Source organism: Limulus polyphemus, unplaced genomic scaffold (assembly GCF_000517525.1).
Source record: "Limulus polyphemus unplaced genomic scaffold, Limulus_polyphemus-2.1.2 Scaffold268, whole genome shotgun sequence".
Lineage (NCBI taxonomy): Eukaryota > Metazoa > Arthropoda > Merostomata > Xiphosura > Limulidae > Limulus > Limulus polyphemus.
The window spans coordinates 294,585-319,087 of record NW_013665878.1 but is presented as its reverse complement, the minus strand read 5'-3'; the positions used below and the strand labels follow the sequence as shown (position 1 = coordinate 319,087).

Below are 24,503 nucleotides of genomic sequence, written 5' to 3'. Positions count from 1 at the left end.
CCAGCCATTATTAGTCTCAAAGTGGGTTCCTCGTCATCGAATTAGCAGCCTACAGTTTAAAGTACATTTATCTGCACTGTTACATCCTACAAGTTGACTTTTAAGAATAAAATATCCAGAAGACTAATCACTGACGCACCTTGTTGCAGTGGATAGTACTGGTAAACATACAGAATTACTATTAGTAAACAAACTATTACAAAAATCTTTTTTCCAAAGCCCATACGATAGGAAACGAAAGAATGTAGGTTTCTATAACAGGCAGTTGCTGTCCATTTGAAACTTAGATTTACTAATTTGTACTACTCATACATATATATATTATTTCCACAGTACTTATTTGAATATATAAATTCAAATTATCAAAGCACAGAAGTCAACTATATTTTCCATACAGTGTTGTAAAGATATTTAAGACCCCCTATTCATACTAGTTAATGTTTCTAGCTCTTGACGCACGAGACGCTGGAGTAACTACAAAGGATTTTTAAGGAGGTCTACCTTAAGAAATTCATTGTATTATGCTTAGTGGTATGTACTAAACTTCTTATTAAACTATATGTTCTCTTAAACTGTGGACCTTAGACAATGTGCTAAGTGGGTGGTCCCTACATATGTGTTATACCAATCAGACAAGTAGCATCTAGTTTTGGGACCAATTACAGCACGTATTAATTAATATCTCAACTGATGTGAGAGTTTATAAATCGTTATGTCAAAGTCTTTCACTTCTGAAATCACGCATTCAAATATTTGCTATAAGATCAATATGAGAAGACTTTTACTTATAATTACTCTTGGTAAATGAAACGCCTTTTTTTTCCTCGTGTAAAATGTGATTTTTTTATACCAAATACAAGTTTGATCAACACAATGAAATGTATAGTAGACGACAAGATGATATATTTCCCAAGATTAACTAAAACCTTTGCTGAACAGAAGATTTTCTGATGTAGTATTCTAGGATTAAAGAAGCCAAGACAGCTTATGAAAGATCCCTCATCGAATTTTCAAGATTAAGGACACGAGAAAGGACAATATTAGTTATTTCACGCTTCTTGATTTTCTATCACAGACCACATCAATGTCACAAGGAAAGTGAACTGTTAGAATTGGGGTGGTCATCGACCACCCACACCCCTCACACGTGGGGGCCGTCAGTTAGCTTACACGCCCGCTGACAGAAGAAATCGAATTCTGATGGACGTTTTATAAACTATCCACAGTTGTCAGTTCTAGTTCTACTTTTATTCTCGGCGACAATGATATGTACAAGAGAAAGAATTAGTGGTACAACAAGTAGTCCTCCAGGAATGGATGCCATTGAAACTGACTGGAATCGAAGAAGAATGTCACTTTACAAAGTAACCAATTAGCCAGAAAGATATTATAATACGAAAATGACTTATGGTTCACAGTTTTCTTCAAAGGTTCAATCGCTGCACCCCTAGGGGACACTGTCAGCGATACCCGATGGAAAAAATTAAGAAGTTAGGGGAGGTCTATACAAAACTCGACCTATTTTTATTATAATGCTTCCTTTGGACACTTAATTCACCCTCCGTGTATACTAGTCTATTCTGAAGATTCTTCCGTGGGAAAGTTTGGACTAAAAATGGCCAACGCTAAAGTAAAAGGTCTTGGTATATAAAATGTTGGCTAAAGAAAGAATATTTCCAGTGACCACCGACAGAGGGCACGCAGCATGAGTTCTTTAATAACCATGTAAAATGTACAGACTCCATAGCACCTGCAAGGACAATAGCTAGCTACAATTTATAAATTCATGTACTCTCCGGTTTCTTTGTCACATGTCTCTGTCCGAACTTTATAGTTACCAGGGATCTGTAGCTACTCAAATATTTTTCATCCCTTCAGTTCACAACCTTTCCCGGGACATTCCGAAGATGCTTGAAGTCAGTGAAAAAAACAGTAGCAGTAGCGGAGCTTCAGTGAGACTCCTGCTACGTGTCCCCGACCTGTCCAAGCACCATGTGGCTGATTCCAAGGTGTGCAGTCATTTTCATCCATAAATCATAGCGAGAAGACGGCTGACAAGGAGCTCACTCGCCTTGTTCTGGACCTGTTAAAGGACGCCGCCACGAGTACAAAACGATGATTACTTAAAAACAACATAACAAGATCCTTTATCAAAACCATGCTCTTCGAATCTTGAAAATACCTTAGCAAGGCAGAAAGCTTAAACTATCTTTTTTTTTTTATCTAATCGTGATTTTCTAACTATATAATTCTCAGATTGAACAGTCTTTCTTGTGGTTTGTATGATTACGTATACGTGAAACAAAACTAGCAGTGCCTGAAACTACACAACTTTGAACACCTCAAATAACTTGTATAAAAGTGCAGTTGCGGTTATACGTGAAACAAAACTAGCAGTGCTTAAAACTACACAACTTTGAACACCTCAAATAACTTGTATAAAAGTGAAGTTGCGGTTATACGTGAAACAAAACTAGCAGTGCCTGAAACTACAAAACTTTGAACACCTCAAATAACTTATATTTAAGTGCAGTTGTGGTTATACGTGAAACAAAACTAGCAGTGCCTGAAACTACACAACTTTGAACACCTCAAATACCTTATATTTAAATGCAGTTGCAATTACGGTATATAATACGGAATATCTGTATACTCCAAGCTTACTTAAAAATTATAAACTAATCGATATATATATATATATATGTAATAATAACATGCGAGGTTTGAAATAAACTAAATAACTTAGAATCATAATATAACAAAACGTCATTTTCTGGCGACATTTGCAGGAAGTGGACAATAATAGTAAGTCATATATGCATTTAGCATTTACATATATTAAGCACGAAGGTCGAAGTCCATAAAAGTCCAAATATCACTATAAGTACTTGTAGAAGTAAACCAAACAGCAAGAAACATATTACAGATTAGCAAATATTACCTTCAAAGTAAGATTTTTAGGTTCCGGAGGATATAATAACATGCTTCTACCAATTAGCTTATACACGTATGAATTCATTATTTTGCAGTATTGTCAAATTACACTGATGATACTACACCAACTAGTGTAACCTCATCGACACAAATATATTACATGTTTACAAAAAGTAATTAACTTTAGAATCTGATCGAAGGATAAGAAGCCAACAATTTCAATTACGTCTTACTAAAACAAACCTATCAGCACAAACATATTCTACATGTTCGCTATCAGGTGTCAAAGGTTAAGAAGGCTAATATTTACTTTCAGCATTTTACTTCTTATTTTAAACAAAAAAATGTATTACATTCTTTAATAATCTTAAGTATGAGATATGCTATCAGGTCAAAGGTTAAAAACGAAGTATTTGTTTTCAGTAATACGCTAATTATTGCAAACAACAAAATAATTACGACTTAAATATGACAAATGCTATTAGGTCAAAGGTCAAAACTAGTACTTGTTTTCAGACTACAATACTTATTGCAAAGAAAAAAGTATTTACGCCTTAAATATTAATTCCTAAATATAAAAGATGCTATTAGGTCAAAGGTTAAAAAAACTAGTACTTGCTTTCAGCACTACGCTACCTATTATACCCCCTCCCCTCCCAAAAAAAGTATTATACGTTTCAAACATTCTTAAATATGAGATTTACGTCCATGAAAAAGGCTAGAAAAGCTATACAATTTCATTACTATATGGATGCAGGTGGCAAGAGATAACACACACACACACAGGTGGGGTAATAAATATATATATATATATATCTTATTTTACAGTTAGTTACGTCGCCAGCATACCGACTTTTGACAAAGAAAATTATCACAGAAAGCTTCTTGAGAATGATATATGTTTTCTTTTTTTTTCTGATCTGCGTGTGAAAGCTATATGCTAAAATCTGAAGCTAGACCAGTCACTGCTGTCACGAGCGGTATGTAAAGAACGTTGTCCGTATTCACGGTCAATCTTACCGGAGAAGACTCGGGGGTTTGTCCGCCGTCTGACCAAAACCAACACAGCTGAATGTACACACAGGATTAAAATAGGCAGAGGGGGCGAGTTGAACACCTGAGATTCTTTTTTTTATGTCAACAATTTATGGGCATGAATGACGTATATTTTTTTCAGCTTATGGCTTTACTTCATACATTTGTCATGATTAACTTTACAACAGTACCCATGCAGCTTTTCATGTTGGCCGTGCATGACCATATATACGTATACAAGCTAGAACGCAGTTCGCCATCATTACAAAAAAGCGAGATGAATTCATTATTTTGTGAAGTTTATTCCAACTTAAATCCAAGGGCCTTCAATTAAAAAAAAAAGTATTCAAATGTACGATTCTAATCATTCAAAATCGTCTTATTTCTTGCTCTACGTGTTTATCAACAGATTTTAATTGTTTTCTGATTATATTATCTTTAAAGTAAATAATAAATATGGGGGGGGGGTTAAGCAAATACATATTCCGTATTAAAATCTTGCAATATTTAAGTCCAAGAAACAGGAAGTTCAGATATCTTATGAAATGTTTGGGTTGATAACATGCATTTCATTTCCAATTTTGCTTGTATATGAATTCGATAATAGAAACGTCGTTTATCTGATAGGAATATGGGCCACGATATACAGCCATTTCGTTTCTTATCTGTTTAGCACGTAGCCTGAAATACCAGCATTCCGTTTATCTCATTACTACATGAAAACATGAAAAAAAAATTCCTTTGTTTCGTATCTTACCAATACATAAAACACGCACAGATATCCTGTCGTTTATCTTATTACAAGACGAACCAAGATATTTCTTACTCCGTATCTTATCTCATTCCCGTACAACAGAAATCCTGTTGCTGTTTTTTTTTTTACCTTATCAACACATGAAAAACGCACATAAAAATACCGTCATATATCTTATTAAAAGACGAGCCAAAATAAATATTTGTCCCGTGTCTTATCTCATTCCAACATGAAAAGGTACAAACGAAACCTTGTCTTCTTATCTTAACAACACACAAAAACCTTCAACAAAAATCCCGCTATCAAGACACACGCACGGTAGTTCGTCTTGCGGCTAAAAAAACAACAACATGCACGATACACAGTGTGTTATTAACAGGAGTGAAAGTTTAGCGATTTTCCACCTTCTGTAGCTATCCAAACTATCACATATTCTCAGTGGATGTGCATTACTGCACTCTTACTTCATATACCAAATTTCAAGGCAATGCATTAAGAGATACCTGAGATATAACATCTCCAATTTTGATTTTCTTCCTATTTTTTTTTCTTCGCACCAAAAGTACGGAAATTTTATTTGATAGAAAAACATTGTTACTTTTTTATGAATTTTTTTAATTTGGTGCACTGATAGATCTATACAACCTACAATTAGGTGCCTAATTTGGTGTAAATATAAGCTACATGTGCAAAGTTATTCAACAAAAACCGCTCAAATTTAAAGAAAAATTTTGCGCACACCTACGCAAAATGTCACGTGATTAATCGGTCTAACATTTTTACTACAGCTTCACCTAAGAGTAAAATTGGTCCGCTTTTAGTTTTTGTCATTCGGATTAAATACGGCTGATTTAGAGCAGCAAAACTATAAGGTGAAAAGACGTGCAGATACATCAGTATTAGTTAGGCCAAGCAAACTAGATCAGCAGTCTCTAGTTCAAGTTTTCAAAAGAATCATACGGGTGGACGGTTATTATTGATTATTCATTGCCAACATTTAAGCACAAATTTACCAAATTTTATTAAATTATCCTAATTAAAGAGCGTTTAGCGTCACGTGATATTAGCTTAAGCAATTATCATAAATAATGATGCTTGATAAGGCCGTACCGATTGTATGGGGATGATGACAAGAAACTGTTAATCTAAATTCCATGGCGTTACTGTAAAGGAAGCTATTAACACTATTTCAGTGAAGAAAAACTACCACCATATATTTCAAAAAATCTGTTTGGTTCTGTAAAGTATAGATCTGTTCCAAATAATATGGTTGCGATCCTAAAGCTAATATTGGTTACCATCGAGTGTCACTTGCTTACTTGCTGTGGTTGTTGGTGTGTATTGACAAAAAGTCATGATATCTAAACAAAAACACCTTCAGTGTGAAAAAAGAGGCGCGGCTAAAAAAGGATTCAATGTGCAATTTAAAGGAATGAAATCAAAATTGGCGGCCAAACTGGTAGCTACACTTATAGCATTAATGGCAATTTTAGAGCATATATTTACTCATTGGTTAGCTAGGCCACGTATTGTATTTACCTACCATCGTGCTCCAAGTTAAACAAAAAATGTGGCCTGGCTAACTAATGAATGAATATTTGCTGTAAAGTTCTTATCACTACTATTTTTCACAGCTATGATGTTTTTGATTAGATGTTTATTAATACTTTTAAAAACTCAAGAAAATCCCGTTTTTTGTTTTTTTATCTTACCAATCGCAAACAAAAACAATAAAAATGCAATTTTCGGTTACTTAGTAGAAGACACACACAGTAGAAATCCCGTTATTTCTTATGTTATTAACATATGAACACTCAAACAATAGAAATCCCATTGTTTCTTATCGTATCAGCAGGATACACAAAAAATAAATCCTAATATTTCGTAACTTAATAATACATAGCTGGACACACATACAATAGAAATCCTGTTGTTTTGTTTGGTTTGTTTTGAATTTAGCGCAAAGCTACACGAGGGTTATCTGTGCTAGCCGTCCCTAATTTAGCAGTGAAAAACTAGAGGGAAGGCAGCCAGTCATCACCACCATCGCTAACTCTTGGACTACTCTTTTAACAACGAATAGTGTGATTGACCGTCACATTGTAATGCCCCCACAGCAGAAAGGGCGAGCGTGTTTGTTGGGACGGAAAATCGAACTCGCGACCCTCAGATTGCGAGTCGAGCGCCCGAACCACCTGGCCATGCCGGGGCCCTTGTTGTTTTGTATCTTATTAGCAGAACACACACAATATAAATCCCACTGTTTTGTACCTTATTAACACATGAAACTGTTTATGCTGTGATAAATGCCCATCCATAAATATTCACACTATTTCTTTTTCTGTATGAAGCTACATAAACAAAACATTTTCAGTTTTTAATGCTAATAACATGTGAACCGATATAACAGAAATACTGTCATGTCAGAAGAGAAAACAACAATGACACAAGTCCTTTAGCTTGTCAACTTATTGGCCCGGCATGGCCAGGTGGTTAGGGCGTTCGACTCGCAATCTGCGGGTCGCGGGTTCGAATCCCCGTCACACCAAACATGCTCGCCCTTTCAGCCGTGGGAGCGTTATAATATGACGGTCAATCCCACTATTTGTTGGTAAAAGAGTAGCCCAAGAGTTGGCGGTGGGTGGTGATAACTAGCTGCCTTCCCTCTGGTCTTACACTGCTAAATTAGGGACGGCTAGCGCAGATAGCCCTCGTGTAGCTTTGCGCGAAATCCATAACAAACAATTGTCAACTTATTATCATAAAAAAACAGTATAAATTCCTTTCATGTTACACTTGACAAATGAAGTGGAGAAAAACAACAGTTTTCCTGTCTTTTAGCATGTGCATCTGCATATTATAAATTCTGTTTATTATTTCATCAGCAAAGTAACAAAGTTAACTGAAAGTTCTTATATATATATATTGGCGTGATTAAAAAACAAAACAAAAAACTTAGCACGTTACATTATTGAGATAATACGAATTCAGCTGCATATTTTACGAGACATGATGCTAGTCAACATATTTGTTTTCTTTTATTACCAGGAGCATGTAAAATTTTCGTCTGTTGAGTGCATAAATTAAATATTATGAAATCAATAATTTTGTTTTGCTGCTTTTGGCATGATCCCCCCTCCCCCCATCCGTAGCTCAGCGGCAAATCTGAAGGCTTATAGCGATAAAAATTGGGGTTCGATACCCATGGTGGCCAACAAACACATAACATGAGTCGAGATAAAACTATATTTTTATTTTGTAATTTTCAGTCTCATCAGAATCAGAAGAATGAACATTCTGTTTGTTATAACGATGCTGTAAGAACTGATATCCCCGACTTTTGTTATATTGATAGTGCGTGCGTGCGTGCATGAAGATAAAGAAGAGAATATTTTGTTTTTTATAATAAACAGAGATAACAGACATTAATTTTTCTTTAAATACTGCCATTATAAACTACAAATGAGAACAGAGGCTGCATGAATTGAGAATATGGTGTCTGAAGAGAAAAAAGCAGATGTTCTCTTGTTACGTTAATAGTTCAAAAACTGATCATGTAGTAATCACGTGAACAGAAATCCTGTTTCTCATGCTGATACTGCATGATTTCAGTGAGCTGACATTCACTTCCTTATGCTGATACTGCAAGATTCAAGTGATCTGACATTACATTCCTTATGCTGATAGTGTACGAATTTAGTGAACAAACACCCTGTTTCTCATGCTGATACTGCATGATTTCAGTGAGCTGACATTCACTTCCTTATGCTGATACTGCAAGATTCAAGTGAGCTGACATTACATTCCTTATGCTGATAGTGTACGAATTTAGTGAACAGACACCCTGTTTCTCATGCTGATATTGCAAGATTCAAGTGAGCTGACATTACATTCCTTATGCTGATAGTGTACGAATTTAGTGAACAAACACCCTGTTTCTCATGCTGATATTGCATGATTTAAGTGATCTGACATTCCATTCCTTATGCTGATAGTGTATGAATTTCGTGAACAAACATGCCGTTTCTCATGCTGATACTGCAAGATTCAAGTGATCTGACATTACATTCCTTATGCTCACAGTTTACGAATTTAGTGAACAGACACCCTGTTTCTCATGCTGATATTGCATGATTTAAGTGATCTGACATTCCATTCCTTATGCTCACAGTTTACGAATTTAGTGAACAGACATCCTGTTTCTCATGCTGATATTGCATGAATATCTATTGAACAGAAATCCTCTTCTTTAAGGTGATAGTACACGAATCAAATGAGTAGACATCTTATTTTTTATGTTGATATGCATAATTCATGAAAGATCTGATATTCTGTTTCTTATACTAACAATGCACGAATCAAATCAGCAGATGTTACGTTTTTGAACATAAACTGTGAGATTCAACAATCTTTTTCGTAACTCAGGAGTTAAAGTTATATCTAAGAATAAGAAGGAACTAAACAGTTTGAAACTAGTGACCTATCTTGATTATACCTTGTAATCTTTGTTATCCATCATTATAGGAAGACGTTTTGTTTCTAATTTCTAAATCACGTTAAGCTTAAAGCCTTGTCATTGGTGTATAATCCGGATTTATTTTGCTTATACGACACTAGTTAAAGCAACCAAGGTAGACCTTGGACTTTTCGACCCATATTATGATGAATGAGAACACTGACAGGAGAGCCTCCTGGTGAGCACCCTTTCCTGAGCGGCCTACCATGAAACTTTAACTAAAATATGAGTACGAGTCACATAAGTTCTGGATATAATTTCACTGCCCCTATAAAGCGAAGCCGTTTCATGTGTCCCAAGTTAAAGTGGTACCATTTCTAACGGCCGACCTTTGGCTTGTTAATTAGCGGGATTATGGGCTCGTATCATAGCGCTTGGCGGGGCCATCCCGCGGAAGAACACATTTAACAAGGCATTCAGACGTCAGCGGCCGCCGCATACAAACTGCCACTAACACAGCTATAACAACAGGGGAACAGCAACGGCGGGCTTTACTGACTGTCATCTGTCGGTATTGATGGTTACTTTCAGGAGAAAAGGTATTGTCTCCGTTCCTTCAGGTGTGCCACTCTGTCTTGATGTAGAGACGAGAAAAAAGGAATGCAATATACACAGGTGGTCGACTGGTTAGGGAAATATGCCGTCGTCATACATACATTCAAGTTTATTTCTAGGGACTTTTTTCTCTACCGACACGAAGTTTCCATAATGTATACGATGGAAACAACCGGCACTGTGTAGTTAGTTAATCGTACTTTGCAGACTTCACACAATTCTACACTATTTCTACTTTTTCCGGGGCAAATCTTAAGCTAACTTTTGATTTTAATCAGTATCTTCACACTTGCTTGTCCTACTATGTTTACAGCTGTTATTTCCGTACAAAAGGACCTGACCTGCCACATTTAGAGTTAGCTGTAATTTTTTTATTTTATTTGAGCGATAAAGAAACTAGAAGCTAAAACAAACGTTGGTCTATTTCCGTTTCTATCACTGCGCCTCCTAACAGTGAAAGAAGAAACGAAACAATCACCCCATATGGTGTAAAGACAAGGGTGGGGGGTGCCAATTACAAATAGTTGTATTGTATGGTTATTACTGTCGATATAGACATTGTCACGTCAGACTCTCACTCCTAAAATCTGACACAAAATGTTTGTCGGGATGAAAAATTGTAAATATTTTACTGATTGTGCCTATAAGTGTATAAGTTACACACAATTTAGATGAACAATAAAATATATGTAATAGGTTCGTTAATTGGCGACGTCGAAAACTATTACTTTTCCTTTATCGTTTCTTTCAACGTTCTGTCGCCACCAAAACATGTTTTTTAAGGCTACAGATTTTACTTACTTGCTGCAACAAAAGTACTAGCTACTAGAAATTAATCAGTGGTCTATTAAGTCAGTAGCAAAGAAAGTAAATAAACAAGGAGTTTCACATACACAACCCATTACATCTCTACACAAATCTTGTAAAAATCAATAGTGAATAAAGTCTGGCTTCTATTATATCCAAGGGAAACATTGGGATGGCAGGAGAAATTGCTTTAAAGCAGCTTTTAGAGATAAGAAGATTAGTGTGAAGAGTAAGCTGGAACTGATAGACAAACTGGTACACAAACATGTGATGGAAACTGTGATGGAGAATCTCTGAGTAAAAGTTATGAGTGCAATGAAAAATTGCCATGGACGGTCAATCATAAACACTACAAGTGTGCGTTCAGTGTTTTAAACTACGTATGTGAACAACACAGATATGTGGGGGTAATTGATGGACAGTTACGTGTGAAATTTTATTAAATCATTCGTTTAGGCATCACAATGAAACTTAAACACACACGTAATTTATGGATAACAATAAACGTGGGTTCTAATGTTTAACACTTGTATTATTTTATTTGTCTGCCTGTAATATGTCCATCGCGGAATCCATACCCGGATTTTAGCGTTGTAAGTCCGTGAACTTACCGCTGACCCACTGTGGGACAACTTGTATTGGAATAAGATATTAAGGATCGCTTTCTGATACACCCAAAGTTTATGGGCTACCCGAACGAGTAATTTAAAAGTAAATGTTCTTATCCCTTTTTTTTTTACAGAATAAATCTAACTCCAAATATTTAGTGTCAGCAATAACGCAATCGGGTCTGATTTGCGCAGACCTAAGCCTATTTTACAGTTAAATCTTAATACTGAAAAACAAGTGAAGTAAAACATCTAACGATAAGTATTATATTGGTGGCTATGTTTATTTTGAAATAATTTACAAATTTAAGATGAAATCGTAAAGAAACGTTAAAATTAAACATTGTACGTAGCGCCATCTCGTAAGTTGATGTACAACACCTTAAAATAAACGTCTAACCTAACACATATTTCCAATGCTTCATGTTTAAAATGAACTGCTTTTCAGCACATTTTTTTCTATTAATAACATAACTGTTTAATATATACAAGCCGTAGAAATCTAAAATTGAAAAGTTGATAAACCTGTGTATTCACATAAAAAAGAAAATTATATATTCAATTTTTATAGATGAAACTGCGACATACAATATACGATTTATTATTATTATTTGTGTACGATTTGATAGACACTTTGATATATTTGAAAATTACACCAAGATACTTTATATGTCAAAAAAAGTACACGTAAACTTTCGAGGCAGAATGCTAAGCTATTAAATATTATCCAAGTCAATTTCTAGCCAAATTAAAAACACATTATATACTTTTCAAGCTAAGGTACCCGTCCTTTGTCCAGGTAATGAATTAAAACAATGTGGAGGTGGGTGCTATGATAAATAACACAAAAATCCTAAGTTTCACATAATTTATTTATAACATGACATATTATTACCCAAAGAACTCACTATGTATATACCTAAAACATGGTATATACTGTGCGATGGTCGGGGTGCTTTTTGTTACCCGCTTTCAACACCCAACTCTTAATGTCCTTCCACACTGTTTCACGTAATTAATGGATGACTGACGGTAGTTGGCCGCAGAAGTGTCTTATGAGATAAAGTTGTAAGGTCAAACGGGTCAAAGTAGGAAGTGGGTATAACTCAAGAAACGGCTCTTATGGTGGCTGTTGTAGCAGAACCCTCACCTGAGTTTATGTATTATTGCAATAGTGGCGATCATTTTTTTTTCATTGCATTCCTCCATAGAGATGCTAGCCCACTGTCTGAGATATATAAGACGTTTGTGTGCCCCCCCCTCTCTCCACCCTGCGTGCATGTTGTGTTATAGATAATTTAAGTTTTTTGGTTTGGTGTTAGGACCTAGCGCCATCTATGAATGCAGTTAACGTTAACTTAAGCCAAAGAAGGGTGGAGAGTGTTGAGAATTAACACGCCCCTTTTTCCAAATTATCATCCCACAAAGTTTGGTTGAGATTGGTCCAGCGACCTAGGAGTAGTCAGATAACGGACAAACAGACAGACACTAAAATATAGATGGTACTTTACAGATTTATTCATGACGAGTTAAACTTGAAGGAAATTAAGAAAAATGAAATTACAACAAAAATATTAACATGCAAAATCAGAAGGGTCTGGTATTGGGTATGATCATGATTTTTTACATCTATAAATTATAAAATGACTGAAAATTAGTAATATTTTAAACATATTTTCGTCACTATGCATATCACGACAGTGCAATTATTATAGGTCATCTATAAATTTCCAAAACAACTCATGCACAATCTTTTACAATGAGAGTATAATGCTTGTATTGACCCTGTCTGTATTGATGGCAACATTTCCTTATGTTTCTTTTGTAAACAAAAAACAAAAGTTAAACTAAAGAGAAACAAGTTCTGTATTGCTTTAGGCTTATTCATTTTCAAACATTTTTCTTATTCTGTTGGCATTCTTACCATTACTGAATTGACATTAGTACCATAGCTCTTTCCTGTTCTACCTGGTGGTTAAGACATTTGACTCACCATCTGCAGGTCACAAGTTTGAATCCAATCTCTGAACATGCTCACCCTTTCAATAGTAGGGCATTATAATGTGATGGGTTGGTAACGACCAGCCCCAGAGTTGGCGATGGGTGGTATTGACTAGCTGTTGTCCCTCTAGTCTATCACTGCTAAACTAGGGACAGCTAGTGCAGATAGCTCTTGAGTAGAACTCGCAAGTTTGAGATACTAGAATTCAAATTCTTTTTCTAAATTTCTGAAATTGAGATTAAAGGGATTTTTTTTTTTATCATTTATATTGAAATTACATATTTCACCAAAATTTACAATTTAATCAATGTTTAAAGTTAATTAGTAATTATTAATAAAAACCAATTTCCATATCCTTGGTATTTAATGATTTATCACGTAATTGTAGTATTGTACTAGAGAACAGGAAAGTTTGATTTGTTTTGAATTTTGCACAAAGAATTAAAAAATTCAGTACAAAACTTTAATAATCTTTTTTATACACAAGCTTCTGATTTTTTGGGTAGTACGAGTTTCTTTTTTGAAGAAGAAAATGCGATTTGGAGCAAGTTTTGCGAGAACACACAAAAACTTACAGAATATTCAGTTGCATCTGCCTTCTTATCAATGCATTCCTCTTGTTAACCAGGATGAACCACTGCTTCATTAAATATTCCTCCTTCTCTTTGTTCATCCCTATAACACATTTGGGGGGAGGGGAGAACACAGAAGTTTTTATATAAATAATTGTATAAACTTATTACTATATTCTAAAATAACATAAAAGACAATACAGTTATAAACTGAAACAATATCATTTGCTAGTAACTTATCAAGCTAAAAAAATATTTTACATCGCTACATATAAAGTCAGTTCATAGCAACTACAAAATATTTTTATTCAAAGTATAAAAGTCTTATTACTGTTTCCCATCTTTTATACTTCTATTGCATTTTTTTGTTTATAACATTTCAAAATGTAATGTCTGTCTTTATTTTATTTACAACAGACTTGTTAAAGTTGAACCATGTTAAAATCTAAAATGTCCAGTAATAAAATTACGTTTTCATATTCTTCATTTAACATGGCTTTCTTACAAATGAAGAAACTGTTAAAACATGCAATTTTTGACAGTTTCAACTATTTATCATTAGTACGATTTTACCAATACTAATTTTATATCAGTAGTTCATCCACAATTTAAATTGTCTAACTAAACTGTCTTTTTAGTATGCATCTATTTAAGCAGAATGAACATTTTATTTCTGTCGAACAACCACAAGTAACTCATTATTTAGCATGGTAATTTGAGTTTTTACAACAGATGTACTAATGCTATAGCTATATAGTGGACTTAAGATAATTCTCCCTGAGATATCCTAATTAGAAGATTTAAATCAAACATACTTTCAAAACTACTGTTAAACTTGTAGGCAGTGGATTCATTTGCAGGTAATCATAAGATGAAGATGAAGGTGAAAATAAACATTTTATTACAGACATTTCAGATTATACATAATCCATCTTCTTGTAGATAAACCTGTAATTTGTATATCTTTCTGTGGAATGTTTATAGATTGGTAATTTATTTCTCCTTCTATACAATATCTAGAGACCTGTAATTTTGATATCATTCTGCAGAATATCTAGAGACCTGTAATTTGAATATATTTCTGTAGATGTTGTTTCAATGGAACTTTAGGCATGAGAGATATAGTAGCTTTGAGAACTTTAATGGACTGCAACTGTTGAATGAAAAGGGGATAATATTTTAGCTTCTATACTGAGACCTTTTTAAGGTTACTGTAGTTACTTGTTTACTGTCTTATAAAGGTGACCTTGTAGTAAAGCTCCAAGGCAAATTCTTTTAAGTAGTTTTTCTTAACTTGGGAATTTAGGGTAGAGAAATGATAGAAACTTAAATAATAGGTTGAACAATCACCAAGTTTTTTTATATTTTTATTTAAAGAAGGATGACGAAGAGCACCAACTCTAAATGTCATCCTTCTTGAAACAAAAATATAAAAAAACTTGGCAATTGTTCAACCTATTATTTAATTGTGATATCTTTATTGCCTATTCAGTTATAACTATATGTTTCTTTTTGGAGAAATGGTGGAGATGTGTTAGAATTGGTCTTGTTGTGAATGTTGTGGAATCCTGTTCTTTTGGGGCGTAGCTATAAATTTGGAAGGGCATTCATTATTTCTAAAAACATTTCTCTAGGATGTTTAGCTCTTTTACAACATGGTCTTCATCACAAATCTTTATGGCGTTGTCCAATATGTTTGATATGATTTCATGTTTAACAGCTTTTGAGTGGTTGGACCTGTACTGTAGGTATTTGTTAGTGTTGGTGGTTTTCCTATACAAAGCACTGGTGAGAATGTCAAGAAATCAAAGGGTTTTATTTTGTTTTAACTGCATGATGAATTGTATGCTGTGGTTTAGAGAATTTAGGTGATGAAAGAAATTTTTAAGCTTAAGACTAAATAACAAATGTGACATCAACGTAACATTTCCAAATGTTAGGTTTCCAATTACTTGTCTGTTGGGCTCTGTTTTAAAACCTTCCATGAAAATGTTGCTATGAGAGAAGTGATCCAACGGGAAGGCCACTAGATGGAGATAGTGCAGAAGTTCTAACAGGTTGTCTACATTGAGACTTATGCAGAGATGTTGGGATCCACCTGCTGTTAATTTGTTGTGGAACAAGGAAGGGACAAGGTTAATGGGATGCTGGAGAACATATTCCCAATATTAAAGCTGACCATATAAAAGTGGAATGGAGAAGGTTTCAAAGATTTCTACAAACATTTCTGTATTTTTATTTTAGGCTAGTGAATTAGTGGTTAAGATGTTAAGAAGTTTTGCAAGGAATCTAGCTGTGTTATGGAAAGACGAGTGTTATGGAAAGACGAGTGTTATGGAAAGGCGAGTCTATGGCAATGACAATGGGTCTAAGAGGTACTCAGGTTTGTGTGTCTTGGGTAAACCATATAGTTGAGGTGAGTTGCTTCCATTGTTTAGTAGTTTGGTAATTTTTGGGTTCCAATATTTTGATAATTTTATTAGTTGCTCATTCGGTTCAGTTAGTGGGGTCTTTTCTAAATATTCTGCAGAATACGCGTTAAAGACCTGTAATTTGGATATCTTCCTGTTAAGTATCTATAAACCTCTAATTTGATTAATGCTTCATAAAGCGAATATCTAAAACCCACAATATGACCCCTTTCTCTAGAATAATTGACTAGAACTCTGAAATTTGGATTTTTCTTTCTAGAATAATTAGTTAAAGGCCTGTAAACTCAGAAGTCTTACCCTGGAAGAAAAACAATAAGTTAAGTAGTAAGAAAACTAAGATTACGATAAAAATAAACATTTACATTAGATATTTAAGATTATATATATAAATCAAAGGTTTTCTGTGAAAACAGATAGGTTTAATAAAATATATCAAAGTTGAAAAAAAATCACATTTTTATATGTGGATATAAAAGATGGAAAAGAAATAAAAAAGAGTGAAGTTAGTTGTGAAACGTCTTGCTAGTATCTGTGTTTTCTAGTTTACAAAATGGAGCCTACAATGAAAACGAAATTTACTTAAGTTAATACAAGTCTTATTATTCTCAGTTTCAGCTCATAGCAATTTTTAAACCACTTTCAGATTAAGAGACATAAATCATACACAGATACACATGTGGTAACTGTACACGTAAAAAACATTGGTAGGATTAAATACCATCTTCCCATGTTCACGAACATGTACACACAAAAACTGGTTCTACAATATCAGATGTACTTCCGCAGGGTCCCCCAAAAGTGTTCTGTTTCAAGAATAAATAAAACCAAAATTAAAATTAACAAATATTCTTATTTCTTGCTTTTGAAATTCATATGTCATGCTATGATTTAGCCTACAGAGTGGATAATTCCTTTCATGATATGTGCATGTTCTACTGATGTCACAACATTACAAATTGCAATGTTAAACATCCCTTATGTGACATCATTTTGTGTCTACTGACTGACAGACAGACAACTTACTACTATATTGAGCTGGAGTGGTTAAAACAGGTGACCCTTCTAGGCAGCTTTTGGCCCCCTTTAGGGGAAATTAAATCCATGCATATTCATCATTTTAATCAGAGAGAGAACATTGGCTATCATATCATTTTGGGGAATTTTTAAATTTAAGTTCAGGCAAATCCAACATATAATTATTAATTGAAGAAGGATTGTTAAATAATAAATCCAGACCCATTACAGACCTTGACACATTCAGGATGAGCAAGCTGAACAAAAATCATTCATCCTGAGACAGTCTTGGGGGTAAACTTAACTTGTAGATTCTGCAGGGTTTAGACCAAGTTTTTCTGCTGTGTGCTACTACCAGCTACTGCTATTTGAAATCACTAAACAATGTGAGTAGAGCCAGTACACTCACACTTAGAGCTCTACTGTGCAGTGCCCTGCTTCAAGAATTACCACATTAAATCACAATTCTAATCACTGAAGCTAGGTTACAGGTAAGTTAATAACAAGTATTTTCTTTTTTTACTAAATTATTTTCCTGCTTCTAGGACTATCATACGAAAGAACTGCTGAATATTTCAGTTTATGTAAGTCCCTTTTATTGTTTACATATAAGTAATACAGTGCAGGCATGAATACAGGATTTTTAGAAAAGGAGAAGGGGTTCTGGGTATAAAATAGGTGTAGGTGGATTTTTCTAGGCCAATTTCAACATTTTTCCTAAAATGTCCCAACTTTTTAGAAACAATTTAGACTCCCTGGACCCCCCCCCCCCCTTCCACGTGTCCACCTCTGCACTTCATGCAAGAAAAAATATGAATGGTTGTCACCTTGTTTGTTAATATATATGACTGGTAAATTTAATTTCATGACAAGGAAACTGAAATTTTGCAATAAACAGTGAGACACCTATGGGTGCAAAATATTATTCACAAATATAAGATTGCCAAGGAGGTTAATCACATTGCCAGCTCCTTTTAATTCAATTTTATTAATAGTCCAATTCTTGTTATTTACCCCCAATTATTCCCTTGTTTTTTCCTTTATCTTTATTCTCATTGCATATGCATAAAAATAAAATCTGTATTTTTTAACTTTAATACCTTATGTTAAACTTATAACTTGTTTCTTACAGAAAACCTGAATTAAATATAATAAAAAAAAAAGTCCAATATAAAATGTTTATTTTCACCATACTCTTAGTATTCATACTATTAGATTTATTGGGTTTTTTTCTAGGGTACGACTTTTGCATTTGTAAGCCTTTAAGCAATAATTGTTGAAAGAAAAATCCAAATTTCAGATTTCAAGTAATTCTAGTGAAAGAGATCATATTGCAGATTTTTACATATTCATTTCATGATGAAATAACCAAGTTATATGTCTCTAGCTATTCTATAGGAAGCTATCCAAATTACAAGTTTTTATATAATTATTCTTGGAAAAAACGTCAAAGTTTCAGATTTTAAACAATCCTTTCAGGGGAATCTAAGTATTTTAAAATCATTATCTTAGTACAAAATATCCAACTTACAAGTTTTCCATAAAAAAAGAAAGCAAGATTTTTTGAAATGCATATTTTAAGACATTTTTTCAACTTTCATTTTATCAAAGGTTATCATTGCCGAATGTTTGATATTTATATTACAAAAATATACCCATATTCCACGTTTTGAATATATATATATATTTTAAGGAAAATTATTACATAATTTCCCAAGTGAAAATAATTCAACACTTGTAGTTGTGTATAATGTTCTAAATTACATATAAGTTCAAGATTTTAAATAGCTGGATTATGTATTTCTAGATATTTATTATGGAGATAATATTTGAGTTGCAGCTTGCAAGTTTAAGTGATCATTCTAAAAGCCAAGATGATTTAAAATCAATTATCTAAAAAAATAAAGCAAGACAAAACAAAACCATTCTTATTGGAATCTTACCATAGTCCATAACTTTTCTCAGTTTCTTCTCAAGTTCAGCAGCTTTAATATCAATTTGTTCTTGTTCCCTTTCTAAAGCTTCTAATTCATTTGTAACATAACAGCTCTTTTGCGTAACCTTTTCAAAGTCACAGAAAATAGAATTTATGAGTATTGTTCAATTCAGAGTGCACATTGTTAAGATCAGCTTTACATAGTTACTGGATAACAAATCTCAAAGTATTTGCAGTGGAAAAACTATGAGTTAAAAATAAGCATATTCATTTACAGATCTCATAAAACAAACAACTTAACTCTCTTTAATGTATATTATTTTTTATTTAATATTAAGCCACTGATGAAACCATAAAACCAGGTTTATCTTCCAAAGTAAATAGATATTTGATAAAATATGAGTATGAATTAATGTAAAAAATATGTAAAAGAATTAAAAAAATTAATTTGCTTTGAGATATCTCAATTTTAATCCAAAACTTTTGGTAGTTAATAACTTACCACAAGACCTCACCCATCTCATACCCATATATGTTCCTAACATTTGACTATCTTGGGCTATCTATCTGTCTTCATTTTAGTTTATAATTCATTACTTGTATGACTGTATAATCTTTATTTGTTTGTCTATCTGAACTATATTAGTCTGTCTGTCTGTCTAGGCTAAAGATTTAGTTGACTGTCCAACCCTCTCTATTTATACGAGTAATATAACATTTATTAACCTAATTACCAGTTATATGTAACTTAACTCTTTAAACCCATTATTTTTTGTGCCAGAATTATTTTAATGATTTCCTAATAATTATCACCATATCATATAAAATTCCAATTTTCTTAATTGTGTGGATAATAAAATGATGTAGATTAATTTTTCAGCCAAAGAGACATACATGTTATTGGGTGTTGTAACCATCTGATGGGTAAATCAGGATTTGTGGCTGAATGTTTGCAGCATCCACTCGGGTTTAAGGAGTTAATTTTATATTACTTTTTAAAACAAGTAAAATGTCTGCACACAATAACTATACATACCTCAGAATCCACAAAAAGGTTAGAAGGAAAAGGAAGGTTTTCTGAAGAAAAAAAAATACAAATTAAACTCTTGGGTTAAAAGTATTCAATCTGTATTTCATGTTACTCACTGATCTCTCTCTATATATACATATATTAGCAGTAATAACAAGAAATTATTTATAAAACACACTCAAGTATTTCCTATTTTAAATGAAACATTTTTCAAATTTTAGGCTTACCTGAAAATTAAGTTTTGTAAATGTGGATAAAGTTTAACAAACTTTTATTCCATATCAGTAAAAAGTTACTTGTATAAAATTTACATCTCATGTCAGAGAAAATACTTTGTATCTAAGAGTTAGGCAACTGTCATGCTACATCTGTACAACATATCTCTGCAGTCCAGATATTAACTGTATTAATTATCTATATAAGGAGTAAAAATATTAAATATGCTATATTACCTTTGTCAAATGTTTAAATGAGCAGGATTTTAGTTTTGTTACCTTTGTCAGGTGAAAGTCGTTTTGTCACTTCTGGGAAATCTTCTTTACATTCCACTTCAGCAACTGAAGTTGTTATAATACTAATATTTTGTTTTCTGCTCAGTGCTGGAGGGTTCCCATTCATCTACAGAAGTATTCATAGCTAAAATTTCTGTACAACAAATAGATGTATATGTAAAAAGTTTACAATTTAATCTGTTTATAAAGACTGTTATGTAGAGGTGTTATGGTATTTTCTTATTTTATTGTATGATTTTTTTTTTTAAAATTGGCCGTTTTTCAGGTGTATGTGCACTTTTCACATAACACTTAATCAAAAAAGTCATTAATCTACCTTTTCTATAACTACCTACTGTTATTCCCAAGAGAAAACACCTAGTTTGCCCATCAGGAATAAAGAGGAAAGGCTGTACATTGTGTATGAAAGTAGACAGAAGTTTTCTCCAATGATATCTTAAGGTTACAGCCTCCCTTATTTTATAATGGGAATGACCAGTCTTGTGGGTAGCACTAGTCGATCTGGATAAGCCTGATATTACAAGTTAATTAAGTAATGTGAGGTTTAGTTTGGAAACAGTTTTGTATCTACCACTCCAATAGAAGGAAACAATCTGATGTGTCACATAATACATATACAGTGTTTGTGTCTTGAATAAAAATTGTTCATTGTGCTTTTTGTACAATTGTGTCCAGTCTCATTTTATTTTTCACAAACTCAGTTAGTAAGATAACTGAGTATTACTTTGTAAAAACTACCATGGTTGAACCCGATATACTGTGGATCTGTCTTGTCACTGTAAGGAAAATCAATTCCCCTAAAAATACCACAGTGGTATTTATGTAACTATTGACCAAATGCTGATTTGTTTCACCTCATCACAGTTTTCACCCTTTTGTCTTGTCTTCTTTCATAATGACTTTCATTGTTTGGTGTGTTAACCCATCTATCTGTTTGACTCACTGTATAATAACTTTCACTGTTTCATGTATTAATACATCTACTTATTTATCTTACTTCATAATGACTTTCACTGTTTGGTGTGTTAATACAACTACCCATTTATTTTACCTCATAATGCCCTTCACTGTTTGGTGTGTTAATACAACTACCCATTTATCTTACCTCATAATGTCTTTCACTGTTTGGTGTGTTAATACAACTACCCATTTATCTTACTTCATAATGCCCTTCACTGTTTGGTGTGTTAATACAACTACCCATTTATCTTACCTCATAATGCCCTTCACTGTTTGGTGTGTTAATACAACTACCCATTTATCTTACTTCATAATGCCCTTCACTGTTTGTTATATTAACATGCAGCTCACCATTGTTTTCACTACTTAGTATAATAGCCCACTGTTTCCCAATTGGTGGGTTATCAGTTGTGAATAGGTGTGCCACAGAATTTTGGGAAAGTCATATATGAGAAAACAAAAATTGAATAAACGAAATGTATCAATTATATAAATTACTTTTGTGGATGTAACTAAAGGGTATTCTGTCTTGTTTCTTTTACAGTGTACAAGTGTAAGACAGTGTGATCACACTATGTTTTAATGACTTATACTAGTCTACATGAAATGGGGGAGAATTCTCAAAAAAGTAGATGTACTCAGTTGGATGAAGTGGATTTGTTTTTGAAAAATAAAAAAATTGTGTGTAAACATAAAAAACTACAATTTTAGTGACAGTAAATAGATGCTCTCTGACAGAACAATGGAATGTATGCGCATACAAAAAAGCAGCTCAAGTAAGTCTCGGTAATAGTACAGCCTTAAAAAATAAGTTCCGGTACTCAACAGTATTGAGTACCGTCAGAATTTCACCCCCTATCTATGTGGTAATAAGAATTGCCCTGAGTTTTCATAATGTGTTGGAGGATTGGTGTGCCACACAAAATGTTTAATAAAGTAAGTGTACCTTGGGCTGGAAAAGTTTGGGCACTATTTTATGATATCCATCTTTTTGCCTTACCTCATTATGACTTTCACTGTGTGGTGGAGTAACACCAATTTCTGTGATTTGTTGCTTGCCTGTAAACTTCTTTTTGGGAACATCAATTACTGAAGGACTTGTTAGTGTTACCTCTTCTTTACCTAAACAAAATTAATTCTTGTATCTGACCATAAACACTATTTTAAAAAACACAGAATACCATAATAAAATGTCATTTGTCTACAGTACTTTCTCTCTCTTAACTATTCATTGGAAAGACAACAAAAACATTGTGCAAAAATCTAATTTTCTTTAATTCATCCTGTTTGGTGTAGTAATGTGTATCTGTTTATCTTATTTCATAATGACTTTCACTGTATTGATTGTACAACAGAAAGCCTCACACAGAAGTAGACAATGAAATAATAAATAGAAACAAAGAGCTTCACACAGAAGTAAACAATAAAATAATGAATATGAACAGAGAACTTCAATCAGAGGTAACTAATGAAATAATAAATATATTACAATATGTTTTATGTCAATAGATTTGGTCAGGGCTAATGTTATCAAATATACAAAACAAACAATTTCTTTGGGTGGTAAAACAAAGGGGTTGCAAAATAAAAATAATTTGACTGATGAATTCATGGTCATTGGCAAACGGGAGGGGTCTACAATGATCTGGTCTCTATTGAAGAAGACAACACTCGGAACATGAACCAGTAGAACAAAGTTTCAATCAATGTCAAGATGCTAAGTTTCAAATTTTTGACTAGTCTTGTGATATGATGTGATTTATTGTATGAGATAAACCTAACCAGCAAGCAATTGCAAGACAGCGATCATAACATGTCTTAGGCTATTTCATAACTAAAAAAGAAGACAGAATTTTCATGTAAAAGTTGTGATGAGCTTATCCTTGATCCACAGCAAAACTACAAGGTCAAATTCTCTAACAACGTTGTTGACATAATCATGAAAGAGAGAGAGAGTTTCATTAATACAGAAAATCAGCCTATCATTTACTGTACATCAATGTTGATTTGTAAAAAAATTTATATCAAAAGACTTGAAAAATAAATGGATTTCTAACTCAGCTTATCAGATTGTGAGGTAACCTATGTCAGTGCAACAGAACTGTATGGCAAATTGATGAGCCTTCTATGGAGAGGGACTAAAATGACTCCAAAAAATATTGGAATATATGGACAAGAACAGATTAGTGTTATCATTTCCAAACATATTTGTTGCTCTAAGAACTTTGCTAACTTTGCCCATCACCAGTGCTAGTAAACAATAAAATAATGAATATGAACAGAGAACTTCATTCGGAGGTAAACAATGCTTGAAGCAAGCAGTGTGAAAATTAGCATAAGTGAAAGCAAGGAAAGCGAAATTTATGTAGTCATAAAATTTTTAACAGGCAAGGTTATCACTGTAATACTTCCTTAGACTTTACTAAATGAATTTGATTTCATTAGCAGACCCACAGTTTTGGTGCACAATTCAAATTAAAATTGGAGGAGGAAAAATAAGGGATGGGGGATTAAGCAGATTATTATTTTTCTAGTGCAGCAAAATATCTAGTTCCAGGTCTGAAATTAGTAAGTCATAGAGCTAATAATATGAACTTTATCTGCATACAAATATATACATATATATAAGCTTAAAGTGAAATATTTTGAAAAAAAAATACTCATCAACAAATCAAATTGATCAACAGAAAGGCGTGTAAGAAAGGTGATTTTCTGAAAGACATGTAAAATTCACTTTATTTTATGAATTGCACTAGTTTTTGTGTTGTGAGTAAAGATTTCAAATATATGACTTTTATGACTCAGTTTTTATATTGACTTTTGTTGCGGGTATTTT

At 33.3% G+C, this 24,503-nt stretch overlaps 1 protein-coding gene across 7 annotated transcripts in view; it reads right to left on the bottom strand.

Annotated features, from left to right (window-relative positions):
* LOC106456894 (EH domain-binding protein 1-like) overlaps positions 1 to 24,503 on the bottom strand; it is a 188,642-nt gene that overhangs the window by 38,088 nt on the left and 126,051 nt on the right. For 6 of the 7 annotated variants that reach the window (XM_013916264.2, XM_013916263.2, XM_022382672.1 and 3 more), the window contains 5 exons: positions 22,668 to 22,789; positions 20,690 to 20,813; positions 20,202 to 20,242; positions 19,173 to 19,290; positions 13,787 to 13,886 (listed from right to left, as the gene is read on the bottom strand). In XM_013916264.2, coding sequence (XP_013771718.1) covers positions 13,787 to 13,886; positions 19,173 to 19,290; positions 20,202 to 20,242; positions 20,690 to 20,813; positions 22,668 to 22,789 — 505 coding nt within the window. The remainder of the gene's footprint in view (positions 1 to 13,786; positions 13,887 to 19,172; positions 19,291 to 20,201; positions 20,243 to 20,689; positions 20,814 to 22,667; positions 22,790 to 24,503) is intronic. The other variant, XM_022382676.1, reaches the window with a different exon arrangement.